General features: G+C 37.3%; 1 protein-coding gene across 4 annotated transcripts in view; it reads right to left on the minus strand.

The window, feature by feature from the left end:
* Window positions 1–2,550: 2,550 nt before the first annotated feature.
* The window catches only part of LOC149186114 (histone-lysine N-methyltransferase SUVR5-like), a 41,799-nt gene continuing 27,816 nt past the window's right edge, over window positions 2,551–16,533 (minus strand). Inside the window, exons 3-13 of one of the 4 annotated variants that reach the window (XM_089410903.1) lie at window positions 12,154–12,456; window positions 11,922–12,032; window positions 11,641–11,748; window positions 8,454–11,518; window positions 8,106–8,280; window positions 7,796–7,912; window positions 7,482–7,585; window positions 7,234–7,368; window positions 7,016–7,103; window positions 6,780–6,831; window positions 2,551–2,808 (exon numbers count right to left, since the gene is read on the minus strand). In XM_089410903.1, the coding sequence (XP_089267029.1) occupies window positions 2,798–2,808; window positions 6,780–6,831; window positions 7,016–7,103; window positions 7,234–7,368; window positions 7,482–7,585; window positions 7,796–7,912; window positions 8,106–8,280; window positions 8,454–11,518; window positions 11,641–11,748; window positions 11,922–12,032; window positions 12,154–12,456 (4,269 nt within the window). In that variant the 3' untranslated portion in view covers window positions 2,551–2,797. Of the gene's footprint in view, window positions 2,809–6,436; window positions 6,832–7,015; window positions 7,104–7,233; window positions 7,369–7,481; window positions 7,586–7,795; window positions 7,913–8,105; window positions 8,281–8,453; window positions 11,519–11,640; window positions 11,749–11,921; window positions 12,033–12,153; window positions 12,457–16,533 lie in introns of those variants that run through there. The other 3 variants (XM_089410901.1, XM_089410902.1, XM_089410904.1) reach the window with 3 other exon arrangements.

Genomic DNA, 16,533 nt, shown 5'->3' on the forward strand with positions numbered 1-16,533 from the left:
TTGTCTTTATAAGCAAATTTTTGAATCCAGTCCATGCAAAACTGCATGAGTAGATTTCTAACATATATATTTCCTCCATAAATAGAGACAAAATTTGAAAGGGGATATTTCTTTTATTGTCTTGACCTAAATCTTTTAATTTGACATTGAGCTAAAAGTTTTCTAAAAGAATAACCTGAACCAACATGCTCTTTATGAAGCCTTTATACTTCGAGGTCATCATAAAGCTTCCGTACCAAAGGCCATTTGAATTTACAAGCCCCCCAAGCAAAGGCTATTTGAATTTACAGTTGATAAAAAAAATTGTTCATTACAACGGATCAAGGAATTGATTCAAGCATTTTGAGGAATGATATATATATATATAGAAGACATAGCGATAGCAAAATGGAAAGGAGATTTATTTTTATCGTGTATGTACATTCAACATTACATGATCCCTAGTGTTCTGAGGTCCAAGTCACACATCAGGCCAGCAATATTAGAGTTATCACGAACCAACAGAGTCTAGTTGCCCATAAATGACTGAACCGAAGTTCCACTTATTTTTCGCAGAATTTTGCAATTTATACTTACAATATTCTTCTACATCGATGTTATTGGACCTGGACTATTTTCAGGGCATATTATATAATATTTTGGCATTTTCACTATTATTCTGCCTATTTATTTGCAGGCACAGGCGCTTCAGACATCAGGAAGAGCTCATTGATTTAATCTGGCTTCACCTATTTGCAAATAAGAGATGACCACACCTATTTGCAAATAAGAGATGACCATTGCTTCAGATTTTTCCCTAGAAAAAAACCTGCAAGATAAGTATATTCCCTATCAAGAGCATGCATTCATTAGGTCCAACTTGAATGCATCATTTTCAAACATCATTTGCACTCTTTCCAGTACATTCATTTCCTTCAAATTCAACTTTTGCATTATAGAGGTGACTGATTTTCCTAATTATAATTTATACTCGATACCTGAGAGGTTTTTCTTAAGGCATCTCTATATTTCTTCTACAGTATCATTTTGCATTACTCCATTCCAAAATTCTTTAACTTGATCAGTACCATGTTGGAAAATGTAACTAGGTTTGGTCTTCATTTAATGTATTTGAGTCATCTTGTAATGTATTTGTCAAAAGAATAATGAAAAGAATTTTATTATCATTATTGACTTATTAAAGCATGGGTTTCACGCTTGGGTCATCATGTTTTAGGTCAAAGTCTCCATTGAGGACTTCTAGGATTTATTCTGAGTCAATAGAGTCATTGTACTTTTAAAGAGACCATTTTTGGGCTTTTGAATAATGTAAAAAGGTTAAGTATTGAGTCAAAAATGAATTATGTTGTCTCCACATCAAGTCGGCTTTAAGATGATCAAGTTGGCCTCAAGTAGGCTATTCAACCTCACCAAAGGACTATAAAAGAAGCAATTTGAACTCCATTTGAAGCGCTCACTCTCACAAGCAAGTTTGATATCTCTTGAAGTTGGAAAAAGTGCTAATTGGAAGAAGGGAAACGAAGTGTGAGTTTGGTCTAGGAGATGGAAAGGAAGAAAATCATAACTTTGGTACAATTATCTCTCTCTCTCTCTCATGCCCTAGTTTGGGAGATCGAAGTTCTCTTGTTGATGTTGTAGTCAATTGCCATGTGATGTTGTTGCCAGTGTAGGTTGAAGTTGCTATTGTTGGGTGTTGTTGCCTCAAGAAGTTGTATTGGGCCTAGATCGAAGTTTCTAAGAGAAGATTGAAGCATTCCAGTGAGGATCGAAGTCTCCAAGGCAAAATAGAAGTGACTGGGTCGAAGAAAGTGTTGCCACTGCTGCTGCTGCTGCTAGGTCAAGAAGAATCATCTCCAAGAGAAGAAGAAGGTTGACTTGGTGTGGAGAAAAGTTTGTGTCAAGGTCTAGAGTCTTGGAATATCTCCAGAAAACTATTGAAGGAAGAATCGCTAATTGGGTTTTCCCCTAGAGAGGGGTTTTTCCCTCGTTGTGAGCCTATATCTTTTGTCCATTGTTCTATGTGTTTTTGCTTTGGTAATTGCTTGATGAACAAAAAGAAAGAAGATATAAGGAAACCTAATAACTAGTCAAAGAACATCACAAGTAATTATCAAGTATAAGTAAATATTTTTGCCTTTTTGCTTTTCTAACATGGTATCAGAGCTTTGGTGAAGAAAGAAGAAAAAGGCAGTCTCAAGCACGTGATCAAGGAATCATTCAAAAAAGTTATTCAAGAGAAAAAAAACTACCATCGTCAAAGACAATGTCTAACACAATCAACGGAGAGAATAAACTTGAAGGAGCTTCAAACTACAAGTTTTGGAAAAAGATGATTGATCTCGTCCTCGAAAAGAACGAGGTACTAGACTTGGTCCAAGGAAAAGTAAAGAAGCCTACAGATGACTCCAATGATGCTGACAAAGTAAAGTTTAAGGAATTAGAATTGGTGGTCATGACTCTACCGGTAGAAGGAATAAAGGACTACCTTGTCTCATTCATAGCCAACATCAATCATGCTCAAGAAATGTATGAAGCCTTGTCAAAGTTATTGACTATTAAGAACATTGGTCAAGTAGCAAGTTTGAAGAATGAACTAAGAACCACAAAGATGACTAAAGAAGACAAAGTGGCCTCCTCCTTTGTGAAGATAACAAAAATAAGGGATGGTCTTTTGACCATTGATGAAATTGTTCCAAAAAAAGAACTGGTGATCACTGCTCTATTAGGATTACCACCTACTTGGGGTGCATTTGTTGCAGGACTTAACAGTTGGATGGAAGCTCCCACTTTTGAAGAACTATGGACTGTCTGCATTCAAAAACAATTAAGGATCTCATTAGTTGTCAACCTTGAAGGAGTTTCAAATGCCTACACTGCTCAACATAAAGGAAAGAAATCAAAAGGAGCAAGGAAGAAAGTTGATATGTCCAAGGTAGAATGTTATCAATGCCATAAGAAGGGTCACTACATAAGTGATTATCCGGACAACCCAAGAAATGAGAAAAGAGAAAGAGATCATGCTAACATTGTTGAAGAAGAAGATCCAAAAAAAGTCAAACCTGAAGAATCTGACATACTTACACTACTAAGTCCTTTACTTTTAGTCTTCGTTGTCCTATTTTGTATTTTTGATGTTTTAGAATTTATAGGTTTTTAACATGTTTTTGGAAAATACATTTTCTTTTGTTTTGATAAGTTTATAGGTATCCCTCAAGCTTTGGAGGGAGCCCTCAACATCTCCCAAAGATAAGTATCTATTTTCCTTTCAATATTTGGTTTCATGTACTTATTTAAGCTTTGATTATATTAAATAATAATCACCATTCTCCCTCTATTGTTTTGATTAGAAAAACATTTGCTATACCCTCAAGCAGTATGGAAGAGAGCCACCCAAGGTAAGGTTTGTCAAAGGTATGCTTTAAACTACAAACAATTGATTTCTTTAAATGTTTTATTCATTTGACAATCTATTACTAACAGTGTTATGTCTAACTATATTGAATCATATTTATTCTTATTTTGGGTGATTCATCACTTGATAAATCTACCTCACTTATATTCTTAACTGATTTTACAGAACCTTAGACAGGTTCTCTGGAAAACCCTAACCAAAGGGTATGCTAATGTGAATAACTGAAACCTTAAATTGCTTAGGGTTATTAAGAAATGGTATTTGAGTCTTAATGGATGATATGCTTGGGATATTTGGTATGATCAAGGAAGCCTAACTTGTTAGGGTTGAATGATAAAGTTATCTCGAACCTTTGAAGTTCTGGTACTTTCGGGTTTGTTATGTTCCTATATTGAAACCCTAACTCATTAGGGTTTGGTGGCATGTGTAAGCAAGACCCTTATAATGTCTTAGAAATGATTTCCTTGGAATGTGTGTTTGTCCGATCAAACCCTAGTCTAATCAAGTTTGTTTGTCTAACTCTTATTGATATTTGTGAAGTTGGGTTTGACTAACACATAATAGGAAATCCCTACGCATGATGATGAAGTCCTAGATGTATGGGTTGATCTATTTATTAGTGAGTATGAATCCTAAGGTTTGGAACTAAGCCCTAGTCAATGTTTGTTTATCTAGAATGATAGTATTTGTGAAATTCTAGGTTTTTGGAGTTAAACTTTAGTAGAAGTGAAAATCTCTTATGTATGATAATGTGATAATTTGAGATTTGTGTAAGATCATTTAAATTTGAGTTTTAGTTGTGATTGATGTTTGATTGAAAAATCTAGGGTTTGTAACTAACCCTAGTAGAAGTTAGTCATGTTGATGACTAAGTTGACATTGATTTTGATTGATTAAATTCTCATGTATGAAATCTAGGATTTGTGTGAAACCCTAGTGAAAAGTCTAACATATGAATTCTTAAAGTTGTTAGATGTTGTGTATTTGTGTAAATTATTTCTAGGGTTTGCCATATGTTGTAGTAGGATATGTCAAGCCTCTGAAAGAAACATTGAAATCCTAGATAAAATGAACGTTGGTATGAAGTAGCCTACGATTTATGACAAAGTCCCTAGCAAGATGTTGAAGAGTATGCATCTCTTGTTTGTTTTGGTTTCTGATGTATAATGTTGAAATGCTTTCGTAATTCTGACATGGCTAACTTCATGCTTCTATAGTTTTGGTTGTACTTGTTATCTGAGTTGTGCAGGTACATCATCTTCAAAATGGTGAAGATATGTGTGAAAGTAAAGTTGATGTGATAAGCATGATATGAATGGTGATGGTAATCATAACTCTGATGAGATGAATGAAAGTTCTTCATGGTTCATATAGTTGAGATCTTCCTTGTATTTGTATATGATGAATACCTCCCCAGTTAAGAGGGAGTGTTGGAAAATGTAACTAGGTTCAGTGTTCATTTGATGCATTTGAGTCATATTGTAATGTACTTGTCAAAAGAATAAAGAAAAGAATTTTTATTATTATGACTTATTAAAACATGGGTTTCATGCTTGGGTCATCATGTTTTAGGTCAAAGTCCACACTGAAGACTTCTAGAATTTATTCCGAGTCAATATAGTCATTGTACTTTTAAAAAGACTCTTCTTGGGCTTTTGAACCATGTAAAAAGGTTAAGTATTGAGTCAAAAATGAATTATGTTGTCTCCACATCAAGTCAACCTTAAGATGATCAAGTCGGCCTCAAGTAGGCTATTCGACCTCACCAAAGGACTATTAAAGTAGTTTGAACTCCATTTGAAGCACTCTCACTCTCACAAGAAGTTCGATATCTCTTGACGATGGAAAAAGTGTGAATTTGAAGGGAAAGGAAATGTGAGTTTGGTCTAGGAGAAGGAAAGGAAGAAAACTGAAACTTTGGTACAACTATCTCTCTCTCGCGTGCCAAAAATTGAAACTTTGGTACAACTATCTCTCTCTCGCGTGCCCTAGTTTGGGAGATCGAAGTTCTCTCGTTGATGTCGTATCCAGTTGTCGTGTGACGCTGCTGCCAGTATAGGTCGAAGTTGCTAATGCTGGGTGTTCCTGCCTCAAGAAGTTGTACAGGGCCTAGATCGAAGTTTCTAAGAGAAGATCGAAGTATTCCAGTGAAGATCGAAGTCTCCAAAGCAAGATAGAAGTGACTGGGTTGAAGAAAGTGCTGCCACTTTTGTCGCTGCTGCTAGGTCAAGAAGGATCATTTGCAAGAGAAGAGGAACACTGACTTAGTATGGAGGAGAGTTTGTGTCAAGGTCTAGAGTCTTGGAATGTCTTCGGAAAACTATTGAAGGAAGAATCACTGACTGGGATTTCCCCTAGAGAGGGGTTTTGCACTAGTTGAGAGCCTACATCTGTTGTCCATTGTTTTATGTGTTTTTGCTTTGGTAATCGGTTGATGAACTAAAAGAAAGAAGATATAAGGAAACCTAATAAGAAGTCAAAGAACATAACAAGTAATTATCAAGTATAAGAAAAAAAAGTTGCCTTTCTGATTTTCTAACATACCATGTATATACTTATCCATGCTTCAACAAATGACAACTTTCCAGCAAGTTATTTGTGAAGCATGCCAGATATCAATTAAATTGGAAATAGTTGAACCATCCAGAATACAATAGTTGTAGAAAACAGGCAAGATATTTATATGAGTCTATTCCCTATCAAGAGCATGCATTGATTAGGGCCAACTTGAATGCATCATTTTCAAACACCATTTGCACTCTTTCCCCAACATTCAAGTCATTCAAATTCAACTTTTGCATTACAGAGGTGACTGTTTTTCCCAAATATAATTTATATACTAGGAAAATATCCAAGAGGTTTTTCTTAAGGCATCTCTATATTTCTTCTACAGTATCATTCTACTCCATTCCAAAATTCTCACTTAATCAGTACCATGTCTATACTTATCTATGCTTCGACAAATGACAACTTTCCAGCAAGTTATTTGAGAAGCGTGCCAGATATCAATTAAATTGGAAATAGTTGAACCATCCAAAATACAATATTTTATTTACATCCAACAGCGCCATTTGTAACCGCTGCATCAAACAGCAGCAAGACTAGCTGCATCTTATCTTCTCATCACAACTTTCACAATATGCTACAAAGAGAAGAGCATTGGGAAGACTCTCATCTCACAGCAATCGTGAGAAGGATAGAATACACAAGCACCTGCTAATTCAAGAGGTTGTAAATTTCGCCCTAATAATATACAATTTCAGTAAGGGACACAAGTCTACAACTCAAGAATTAAGCCAACAAGTAACTTTTTAGTACAACCTTCCCCTGCAATTTTTTGCCCCACAATGACAGAGGCTTCCATTACCTGGCAGTAGCTTGTAATGATAATCACATGCGAGCTCTTCGCCAGCAGCAATCTGAAGACAAAGGAGTTAAATGTCAAGAGCAAATACATATCACTTCAGCACAAAAGATCACTGCTAACACACTCACTTATAAAGATATACGTAGACATGTTTCTTGGCACAATCTTTAAAGATATTCACACTATGTATATACAATTAATTCACATGAAAATAAGAAAATAAGAAAGAAACATACATCTCTGCTAGCATAAAGACCAATATGTGCAAGTTGGCAATCCATACTTTCAATCAGGACCTGGTAATTGACTAGGTTTGGAGAACAGCTGGAAGGAAAACAAAAACAATACATTAGCTTCAAAGGGCGACAAGTAAACTTTGATCTGTAAATGCACCACGCATGTAACCATTAAGCAAATTAAGGAAATTTTGTAAAATGACCCAGCTATCCAATACCTATGGTTTATGAAACGTGCAACATTTCCATAATTAGTCGCATCAATGACGTAAGGTTTGGTTTCCTCCATGAACTCATTTGTAGCAATATGGGGATCAATATCATATAGGTAACTACAGCCACCTTTGTTATATCTGAATAACATCAATAGAAAATCAGTATAAGGTGACGAACACACTATCCAGCTATTTTTATTCCTGCAGATCATTCATTTAAAAATGAGGATCTTTAACCAACAAAAGTGTACCTCTCTCCCCGTTTGTTTGCTTCTTGGTCATTTAACACTTCCCCATTGTATTCACAAATAAATGTCCCACGGGATATTGATTCAGCAGCTCTGACAGCCCAGCCCTAAAACCAATTCAAAATAACCAAAATTAGTTTCCATTGTATCTCCAGTTTGAATTACCCAAACATTTGGTATTGAAAACTTCTTCTCTAAAGGTATTCATGTTTCAGACTAAAAGTCTAAAACAGGATACATTTCAGCTTCATGTTTGGTACCCAAGGTAATTTAAACTTTATATTGATGAAAAAAACAACAAAAACAGGTTAAAATACCTTGTGCTGCGTTTTAAAAACTTCAAGTTTAACTTGTACTCCATTCTGTAGCACACGATTTTGACAGTCTTTTTGACAACTGCACAGATTGTTGCACTCGTATACCAAAAAACCTTTCTGCACAAGTTCAGTAAAAACAGACCATAAATGAAGCCGATGCTTGAAACAAAAGCTCTTCTGCTTGAACGTATGAACCAGCGTCATACTAGAGAAAAGAAATGTAAGTATGAAAGAATGTAACAGCCAGATATGGAAGAATGACGTCAAAAAGAAAAAGACTGAATACAATGAATCAAAATCTTCAGACTACCTCCAAAATAATTCGCCCCTTCTCATCATAAGGAAATCTACCATGGATTGGTTTTCCATAAATATCTTCTGCATTTTCATTATCATTCTCAAAAAGATACACATGATCACATGCTCCGGCAATGCACTGTGGTTGGGTGCAAGTGCATCCTAGTTGAGAACTCTGCAAAAACACTCTATAATAATAAATCAAAGCAGATCTAGACAATTTTCATTCAACTACCAGAGTTAACTAATCATCTGTTCACTGACATGTTTGATCGTCCAATGTATCTACTAAAACAAATTAAATTCTCTAAATTTTTTAACACTGACATTATAGAACAGTCAAACAAAAGTAGTAACATACAAATTGAGCGACACCTTTGTATCAAGACCCAGTGAAGGGTCCAGCAGCCTTTCAGTGACATAGGAAAAATTCTCCCAAGGCGTCATTGAGCTGGTATTTTGATCTTTACCATCTTTGCACAAATCACACTGGCATGGATTCATTACATCTTCATCCACCACACAGGGTATTGGCACTGCTTCTTTGCCAAAGCTCAAGTCCTTAAGTAATATGATAGTTTTTCTTCGATGACTTTTTTCAATGTCAGATGAATTGAGCACCAAGTGGGTCTCCACCTTTTCCCATGTCTCCTTGATATCAGTGTTTTTTGCATCCCCCTCAAGATCATTCACCTGTAGTGTAAGAGAATCAAAGCATAATTCAGGAAGAGGCATCAGCAGAATAGAAGGTTTGGAATCAGCCTTGGGTTTGCACCCTTTGGGACAAATATAACTTTCCCTGTGCCACTCCACTCTGATATTTTCCTCGCTGCAAAGTTTCACGGCCTTTACGTAGAGCTTCTCTGGCAAAGCACCATACTTTTCTTCCAGAGCTGCGTGCAGATTACTTCTACAACAAGAGGCACGTGCTACAGTAAGAATTTCGAGGTTACTGGGCCAAGATCTTATTTTTTGCCCTTCTGATAGTAGCATATCTGCAACAGCTGTACAGTAAGATTCAGTAAATCTGTCATGTATTCCAGATTCTTCAGTTTGCATGGATCTATTCTTGACCCGCATTGACCTTTTCAGATCAAACCTTTTTAATCGTTTCTTTCTGGCAATTACAGCTGCATGTTTGTATCCTACCGCCGTTTGAGACATTCTAAAGTTTGGCTTGTTAACCCTCCACTTTGGTTTGAAAAGCTCATTCCCTCGATTAAGATGAGGCTTGAATGTAGATCTGGAATCCAGATGGGTAGATTGATGATGACGTCCAAGATCTGGGAGAAGACTAAACTTCATCCCACAGAATCTACATGAAAATTTTTTCAGAGTGTCACGAATAAAAGTTCTCGCTTCACCTTTGCCTATATCCTCACCATGAATAGACATACTAATGTGATTTCTTTCCATTTTATGCTTAGAATCGAACTCCCAACTTAATTCTTGCTTGGAACTACCTAACTTAAGAGGTTCATCTTGTTTGTCTTGCTCAGTCTTGAAAGGCATTGTTGATTCTGCACTGTTAACCTGCTCTTTAGCACCAAAGGAATTGTTGAGTTGCTCGGGGTGAGTGAGTAACACATGCTGCAACAGCTGATCACAATTCACAATGATAAAACGACTGCCACAGGATATACAAAAATACTCTGTACATTGCTCAAGAGGAATTCCACCGTGGTGTACCTTCACATGCCTCTCAAGACCTTTTTTGTTAGTAAATGAACTGCTACAATTGCGACAAGCATATCCTCTAAAATGATGTTCAACTGCCTTCCTATGAATGGTAAGACAATGGTGACCGAGGGTTTGTAAATCAGAAAACTGCTCACCACAACCTTTGCACTCTTGGTTTTGTACTTCAATAGAAGAAGAATAATGAACAGCACCACAATCCTCCATCCCATCCACAGGGCTCTGCTTAGCTGCGCCATTGTTCACTGCTGCAGCAGAACCAAGGGGTTTATGCGCGTCATCAGTCTCATGAACATCATCAATTGATGGAATGCTTGCAGTAACATTCCCTTCTCTTTCTTGAAAACTGAAATATGCTGCCATTTTCTCTTTTTCAGCTTTTACTTCCATTAACAATGCTTCTGCATCTTTCATGTTTTTTGACACTTTGTCAACAATCCAATCCAAACCTCTGTTCTCAGAATCTGAATCATAGTTACCTCCTCCTGACAGGCACACATTCATGTATTCATGTAAGAGATCCTTAGGCTGGCACGTTTCTTCAGAGCTTGTAGTTTTGAAAATTCCATTCAACATCGATGCAGTATATCTATGACGAAACCCCAGTGAATTTGGTAAATGCTTTTCGCAATAAGATGAACCTTGTTTTGCCCTGTGTGTGCACTGGCCACCATGATTGCGGCAACTTCCGATACAACGCAACCAATTTGCACTCCTATATGAGACCTTAGAAGCAGCCCTTTCTGGCAGTGAAGAACCATGTAATCGATTCCTTTCGACTGGATAACTATCATCATGCAATTTCTGGGACACGCTTCCTGAAATTCTTTCCAGGTCTGAAATGGGCAGAAAACTTTGTTCATCTTGACTTCCTTTGTGGTGAAAGTCTGCAGAAGTTGCTTCCTTCTCAGATGACTGTCTCTCAACAGACACTCTTGCCCTCTTTGGGTTACTTCCTAAACTACTGGAACTTGGGGTTCCATCACAGCTGTCCAAACTATGGCTGTCTCGAAGCATATGTTTCAAACAAAAGGATGCTCCATTACGGGTTCGGTGGGTACACCTCCTTCCATATTTGGTCATTCCCTGACATATCGAAAATTTCAGATCTGCATGCATGTTTGCTGATGAAGACCCAACCTGATCAACTCTAGGAACATTATCTGGAGTATGAAAACCTAAATGCTTCCAACAATAAAGTCCTCCATTGATTGCGTACAGATTGCATTTCCTACCCTTTTTTTCTATAAAAGCAGAACATTGTTGATATCCACGATCACCATGCGATGCCCGTATCTTTGTAATTGAGTGATTCCCAATACCTGCCTCCTCTTCTTTCATGGGGTTTGAATTAGGAGTGTAAGGAATAATCTGGTATCCACCAGTGTTAGGAACAAATGGTGAATAAAACACTTCAGCAGGAGCACAAAACTGAGAGCCATTTGTATCTTTTGTTTCAGAAGATATTCCACGACGTACTTCCAATTTTTGACGCTTCCTGCTGACTTCAAGATTATCTGTGTCCAAAGGATCAGTTGTTCTCCCATAATCTTCCCTGCTCTCCTTGTCAACTTTTTTGTCAGATGCCAATATTGTGTAAGGGATAGTGGTTGAAAACACTTTCATTACTTCCCTCTTCCACGTTTTCCACTCTTCACTTTGACCAGGTTGCACAGGATTCTCCCACAGCTTAGAAACATCATCCCACAAGATTGCATTCTCCAACTCCTACATTGTAAGAAAGCATATTCCTATCTTATACATATTGTACATAGATAAGATTGTCAACAGCATAGGGAAAAACACATCCAGAAAAAGATACAGATAAACGAGAACAACCTTAAAGATACCTCTATAAGTTTCTCTGTATATTCTGCAGTTCCTGTATTCTCACATTGATGCTTCCATTGATCAAAAGTTTTCATCCAGGAAGGGTTAATATATCTTTCCAATATCATCTGCAAAAATCAACAGTTCATTAATAAATTTATAATGGATAAAACAGAACACAAAAGAAAGAAGAAAATAAAGATAGAAGGTAGGGCCATAAAGCAACACTGAACATAAGTTCAATACAAGTTATCACTACCCTAACTAAACAGAATTCAAAACATAGATGTTCAGAACTTACACTATGTAGCTTTAGTAACATTCTACCTAAATCAGAATAAGTTGTGCATTGAGCAGCCTCCTTTGCAAATTCTTTCCAGGCATTTACATTACGGGCTCTTTCTACAACAGCCTGAGTAACAGATACAAAACTTAGAACACATTTGTAACAAATAAGGCATTCCTAAATTGATACATAATTATATTGAGATATGCAAAGCATTAGTGATCAGAAAGAGCAATAAATGTCTAACCTCAACATGAAGTTGATCACCTGCATCTAACATAGAAACTGCAAGCTTTTGCAACATAAAACGCCGTGGCGAGCTCAGGTCCTTTACTAATTCCTGTCCACTCTCATGTGTGCCAAAGGAAAGAGGCTCTGGTCTCTCAGTAATTGCACAAACAAGCTGTGAATCTGTCCAGCAATGAGTGCGGGAGTTTGGGAAGTAAACTACGATATATGTTTTCCTTCCATAAGTAGGCATTGCTTTCACAGTTACTGAAGGACAGTCGTCAAGCGAGCAATGAATTCCTGCTTGCCACTTTCCTCTCCACTGCCACAGATGCCAACAATGCAGATTTCAGCCTAAATGAACTGTGACACACTGATATACCTTTTTAATGCCTAAAAATCCCTTCACCCAAACAAAGGTGAGAATACGGGCATGTAACAAGCATGTAGTCATGTTTATGCTCCGAGGTTTGCCAGATCAAAATCAAAAATCAAACCAACCACTCTGGATTGTTTTCTACTTAAATGCACAATGGTTGCCAGCATAAAATAAAATATAACCCAACAACTATGGACTGATTTCTACAAAGTTAAGTGCACAAAGTCACCTTCCGATTCACAAACAAGGGTCTCCTACATCAATTTGTTGTCTAGCTAGGCTGTGATCTTATAATTACTATTATTATTATACAAAGCTAAATCACCTAGTTCATATTCACTTTTTACAGTGACAATGGAGTTTAGAAAATATCCCCAATATAAAAGGATATGATAAAATTTTCCATTAAATTCAAGAAAATTCAAAATTCAAAATTATTAAAATTTAAAATCTATGTTTATAAACTATAGTGTATAAAGGTGGAATTTTCAAAATAAAAAGAGTATATTTATAAACTCTAGTGTATAAAATTAGGATAATATTTTAATTTATAATTATAGTGTTTTTACTTTGTTTTCTAAGTTATTCCCTGAACATCATCGAATTTATTTGTTGGGTCATGATATACACCAAATTTCAATTTATTTTCCTTATAATTCAGGAAACACAATCACTAAGATAATAAATTGAAATCCTTGTAGACCTACCAGGTCACAGGGCCTCTTCTCTCCAGACCAAAATTTAATTGGGGATTTGATAAAAGATGTTGGGTTGTTAGGATCTCATTTTCTGCGGTATATCCACATGCTAGATAGACACATTCAACAACACAAAAATTGGAACCACTTCACCTTAGTGACATTGAACCAGAAATAACTTTCAGGTTTGAACTATATACACCCATTACACGTATCTACCCAAACAAACATGCACACAAAATTTAAAGCTCAAAAAATGGCAGTAAACACCAATGTTACATTTATCATTATTGGCAACTGATCACTGGGAATCTGAAATTTAAATTATCGGCAACATCTGTTAAATTATGCAACTACGGTCAAATTCTACTTGGGACAGCTCATTCGATGGAGATGATGATTGCATTGAATTCCTCTTTTTGAGAGGACCAAAATCGACCTAAAGATCATCAAATTTGGACAAGGGAAAGTGTCGATAGTTGGATGTAACAGTCATAGAGTAGATGAAGAGTCATGAGGGTAGATGAACTGTCTCAAAAGGGAATGTCAAGGGTCACCCCACCCTTTGCTATAAATAGTCCCTCATAACTCATTGTATAGGCTTTTGGTCAGCCAAGCTTCGATAGGACTATTTTAGAGAAAGCTTGGACAATATTGTAATGCGCCTTGGCTTCTCCACTACACAGAGCTAGTATATCTCTTTGGAGGAGCAGGCGGTTGTGGCTGTAACCTTCCACTATTGGGAATAGTGGTTGCACTTGGATGTATTGTATGACTAGAACTTACACTTCTTAATATAACAGAGCCAGCATGTTTTCATGCATATGTTGTTATTGTAGTTGGACTATTTTGGTTGCTGTAGCAATGTATGTTATTTAACTTACGCATTTGTGTATGAACTATTTTGTATGCAATTGTATGAATCTTGTTGCAGATGTGTTGTTGGTTTAAACATCACTTTGGATTGCTCGCTATCTTGCTTTCCAGCTGGTGATGCATCTTTGCTCGTGTGTTCCCTTCCAAGCCAAGTACTATTACAGGTTTCCAAGGGGCGCACTCACCTCACTCTCTGTGTGTTAGAACCTCTCATGCATCTTCCTTGACTTGTTGCAACTGTCACACCCTTGCTACCAACAGGGACATCTTACTTGCCTCTGTCTGAAACCGCAGTCAAGGCATTGCCATACGACCCACTGCTGGGACTCCTACACCAAACGGTCTGAGGTCTAATTGGAACTTCATATCGGAGAGATCCCCTAACATGTTGGCGGGTCTAGCCCTAAAGCAAATTGGACACCTTCAGAAGCCTATAAATACGAGTGACCTCAAGCTCATTTGGACACCACCAAGCATCTTCTTCTTCTCTTCTTCAATGATTGGCTCGCACAGGTCTGAGGCAGGGACGACAACAGAAGTTCGCAGAAGTTCGAAATTACAGGGTTCGAGGTTCGCATCTATTTTAGGGTTGTTGGGTTACAGTCACAGGCATGTCACAGGGCAAATTCGAACACGGTGATTGGCTTGCAGGCATCAAGGGAGCGACCGAAAGCCTTCAGTCACTCGCACAGCTCCTCTTGCATGCGTTCGAGAAGTTTGACTCAAATTTGACCGAACACTAAAGTTGACCAAGTTAACCGCAAACAAGAAAATTTATCTCTGATATATTCTAATGTTGGAAACTTATTGTAGAAATTTCTGTTTTCCCACCCCGGTTTTAAGTTTCTCCTTATTTCTCCCATATAGTTAAATGTCATTTCCCATAACCATACATTTAACAAGCTGAAAAAAATAAATTTGCTGAAAACACAAATTCTGAAAATTTTACAGAATGCTGGAAATTGCAGAAATAAAAATCAGCAGTAATAAACAGCCATTAAAACACATTTAAACACTGAGATTTTTGGTCAATGTGACCCTGGAAAAACCCCCTACAACTCTTGGGGAAAACCAGTTTGAGAGCTCTTATTTATTTCTGAAAATTGCTTTTTACAGTGAGAAATTTTCAGCAAAAAAATCAGCAAGCAAATTTACAACTTATCTCTTTTCCCATGCTTCACAGCAAACTGGAAATTACAGCAAACAGGACAGCAATAAATGCTGTACGGTCTCCTCGATTTTCATGCCCACTTTCAGCATTAAATGTTGCTGTATGGCCCTCATTTTGCGTGCAAAAAAACCAGCAAACTGCTCCTCGATTTTTGTGCAAACCTCTCCTCGAAAATCGTGCCAAAATCTGTCTTTCACTGTGTGCTGAATCAACTGTACAAATCTGCTCAACTGCTGCCTTGGAATGTGTGCCAAGCTGTTGTCTCCTTCTCCTCCCTGCTCAGAAATCTCTCTTGCTCTCTTTCTCTCCTTCTCCCAATCTGCTCATGAAAGAATTGAATCGAATGTGATCTTTTCCTCCTTTTCCTCCCTTAATATAACTCCAAGTGACTTTTGGGTGATCCAAGTGACTTTAGGGTGATCTCTAAATCCAATGGCTGAAATAGATTTAGATCAATGGCTGAGATTAAATGCTCATTTAAATCTCACTTTTTATTTTTTAATTCACCCCACTTTAATAAAGACCCACTTAGTCATTTATTTCCAAAGTCACTTTTCCTTTCTAATTTTTCATTGACTTTATAAAAGTCACTTTAAAATTAGACTTAGTAACTTTATCACTTAAAGTCATTTTTAAAATAGATTTAACTTTATAAAATTATAAAGTCACTTTAGGAGAAAAATTAAATTCTTTTGGACACTTTTCCCTAGGCCAAAGATCAAAGCCTAAGGGAACCACCTATCCTCCGGTACCAAATTTCAACACTCCCTCTTACCGAGGAAGGTGTTCCTCACCACACCCATCTTTTCTCTGAAGTAGACATGCTTGCCCCGTGGTAAGGCTTTGGTAAGGATATCTGCAACCTGCTCATCAGTGGAAATATACTCAAGCTTCACAACTCCCTTCTGAACATAGTCTCTGATGAAATGATATCCGATCCCGATATGCTTTGACCTGTCATGAATCACTGGATTCTCCGTGAGTTTAATGCAACTCTGATTATCACAGTAAATCACTGAAGGTCTCAACGGCTGACCAAATAAGCCAAACAACATCTTGCGAAGCCAGATAGCCTCACAACTAGCTAGACTGGCTGCCATATACTCTGCTTCCGCTGAACTCAGTGCTACTGACTGCTGCTTCCGGCTGAACCATGACACTACTGCTGAACCCAACCCAAAACAGCACCCTGAAGTGCTCTTCCTATCAGAAGCACAACCTGCCCAATCAGAATCAGTGTATCTTGCCAATCTCACTCCATCTCCCTGCCTGTAG

This window comes from Pinus tabuliformis, chromosome 3_1, assembly GCF_031772625.1.
Source record: "Pinus tabuliformis cultivar Carrire ecotype Pingquan chromosome 3_1, CPIR1, whole genome shotgun sequence".
In the NCBI taxonomy this organism is placed as follows: Eukaryota; Viridiplantae; Streptophyta; class Pinopsida; order Pinales; family Pinaceae; genus Pinus; species Pinus tabuliformis.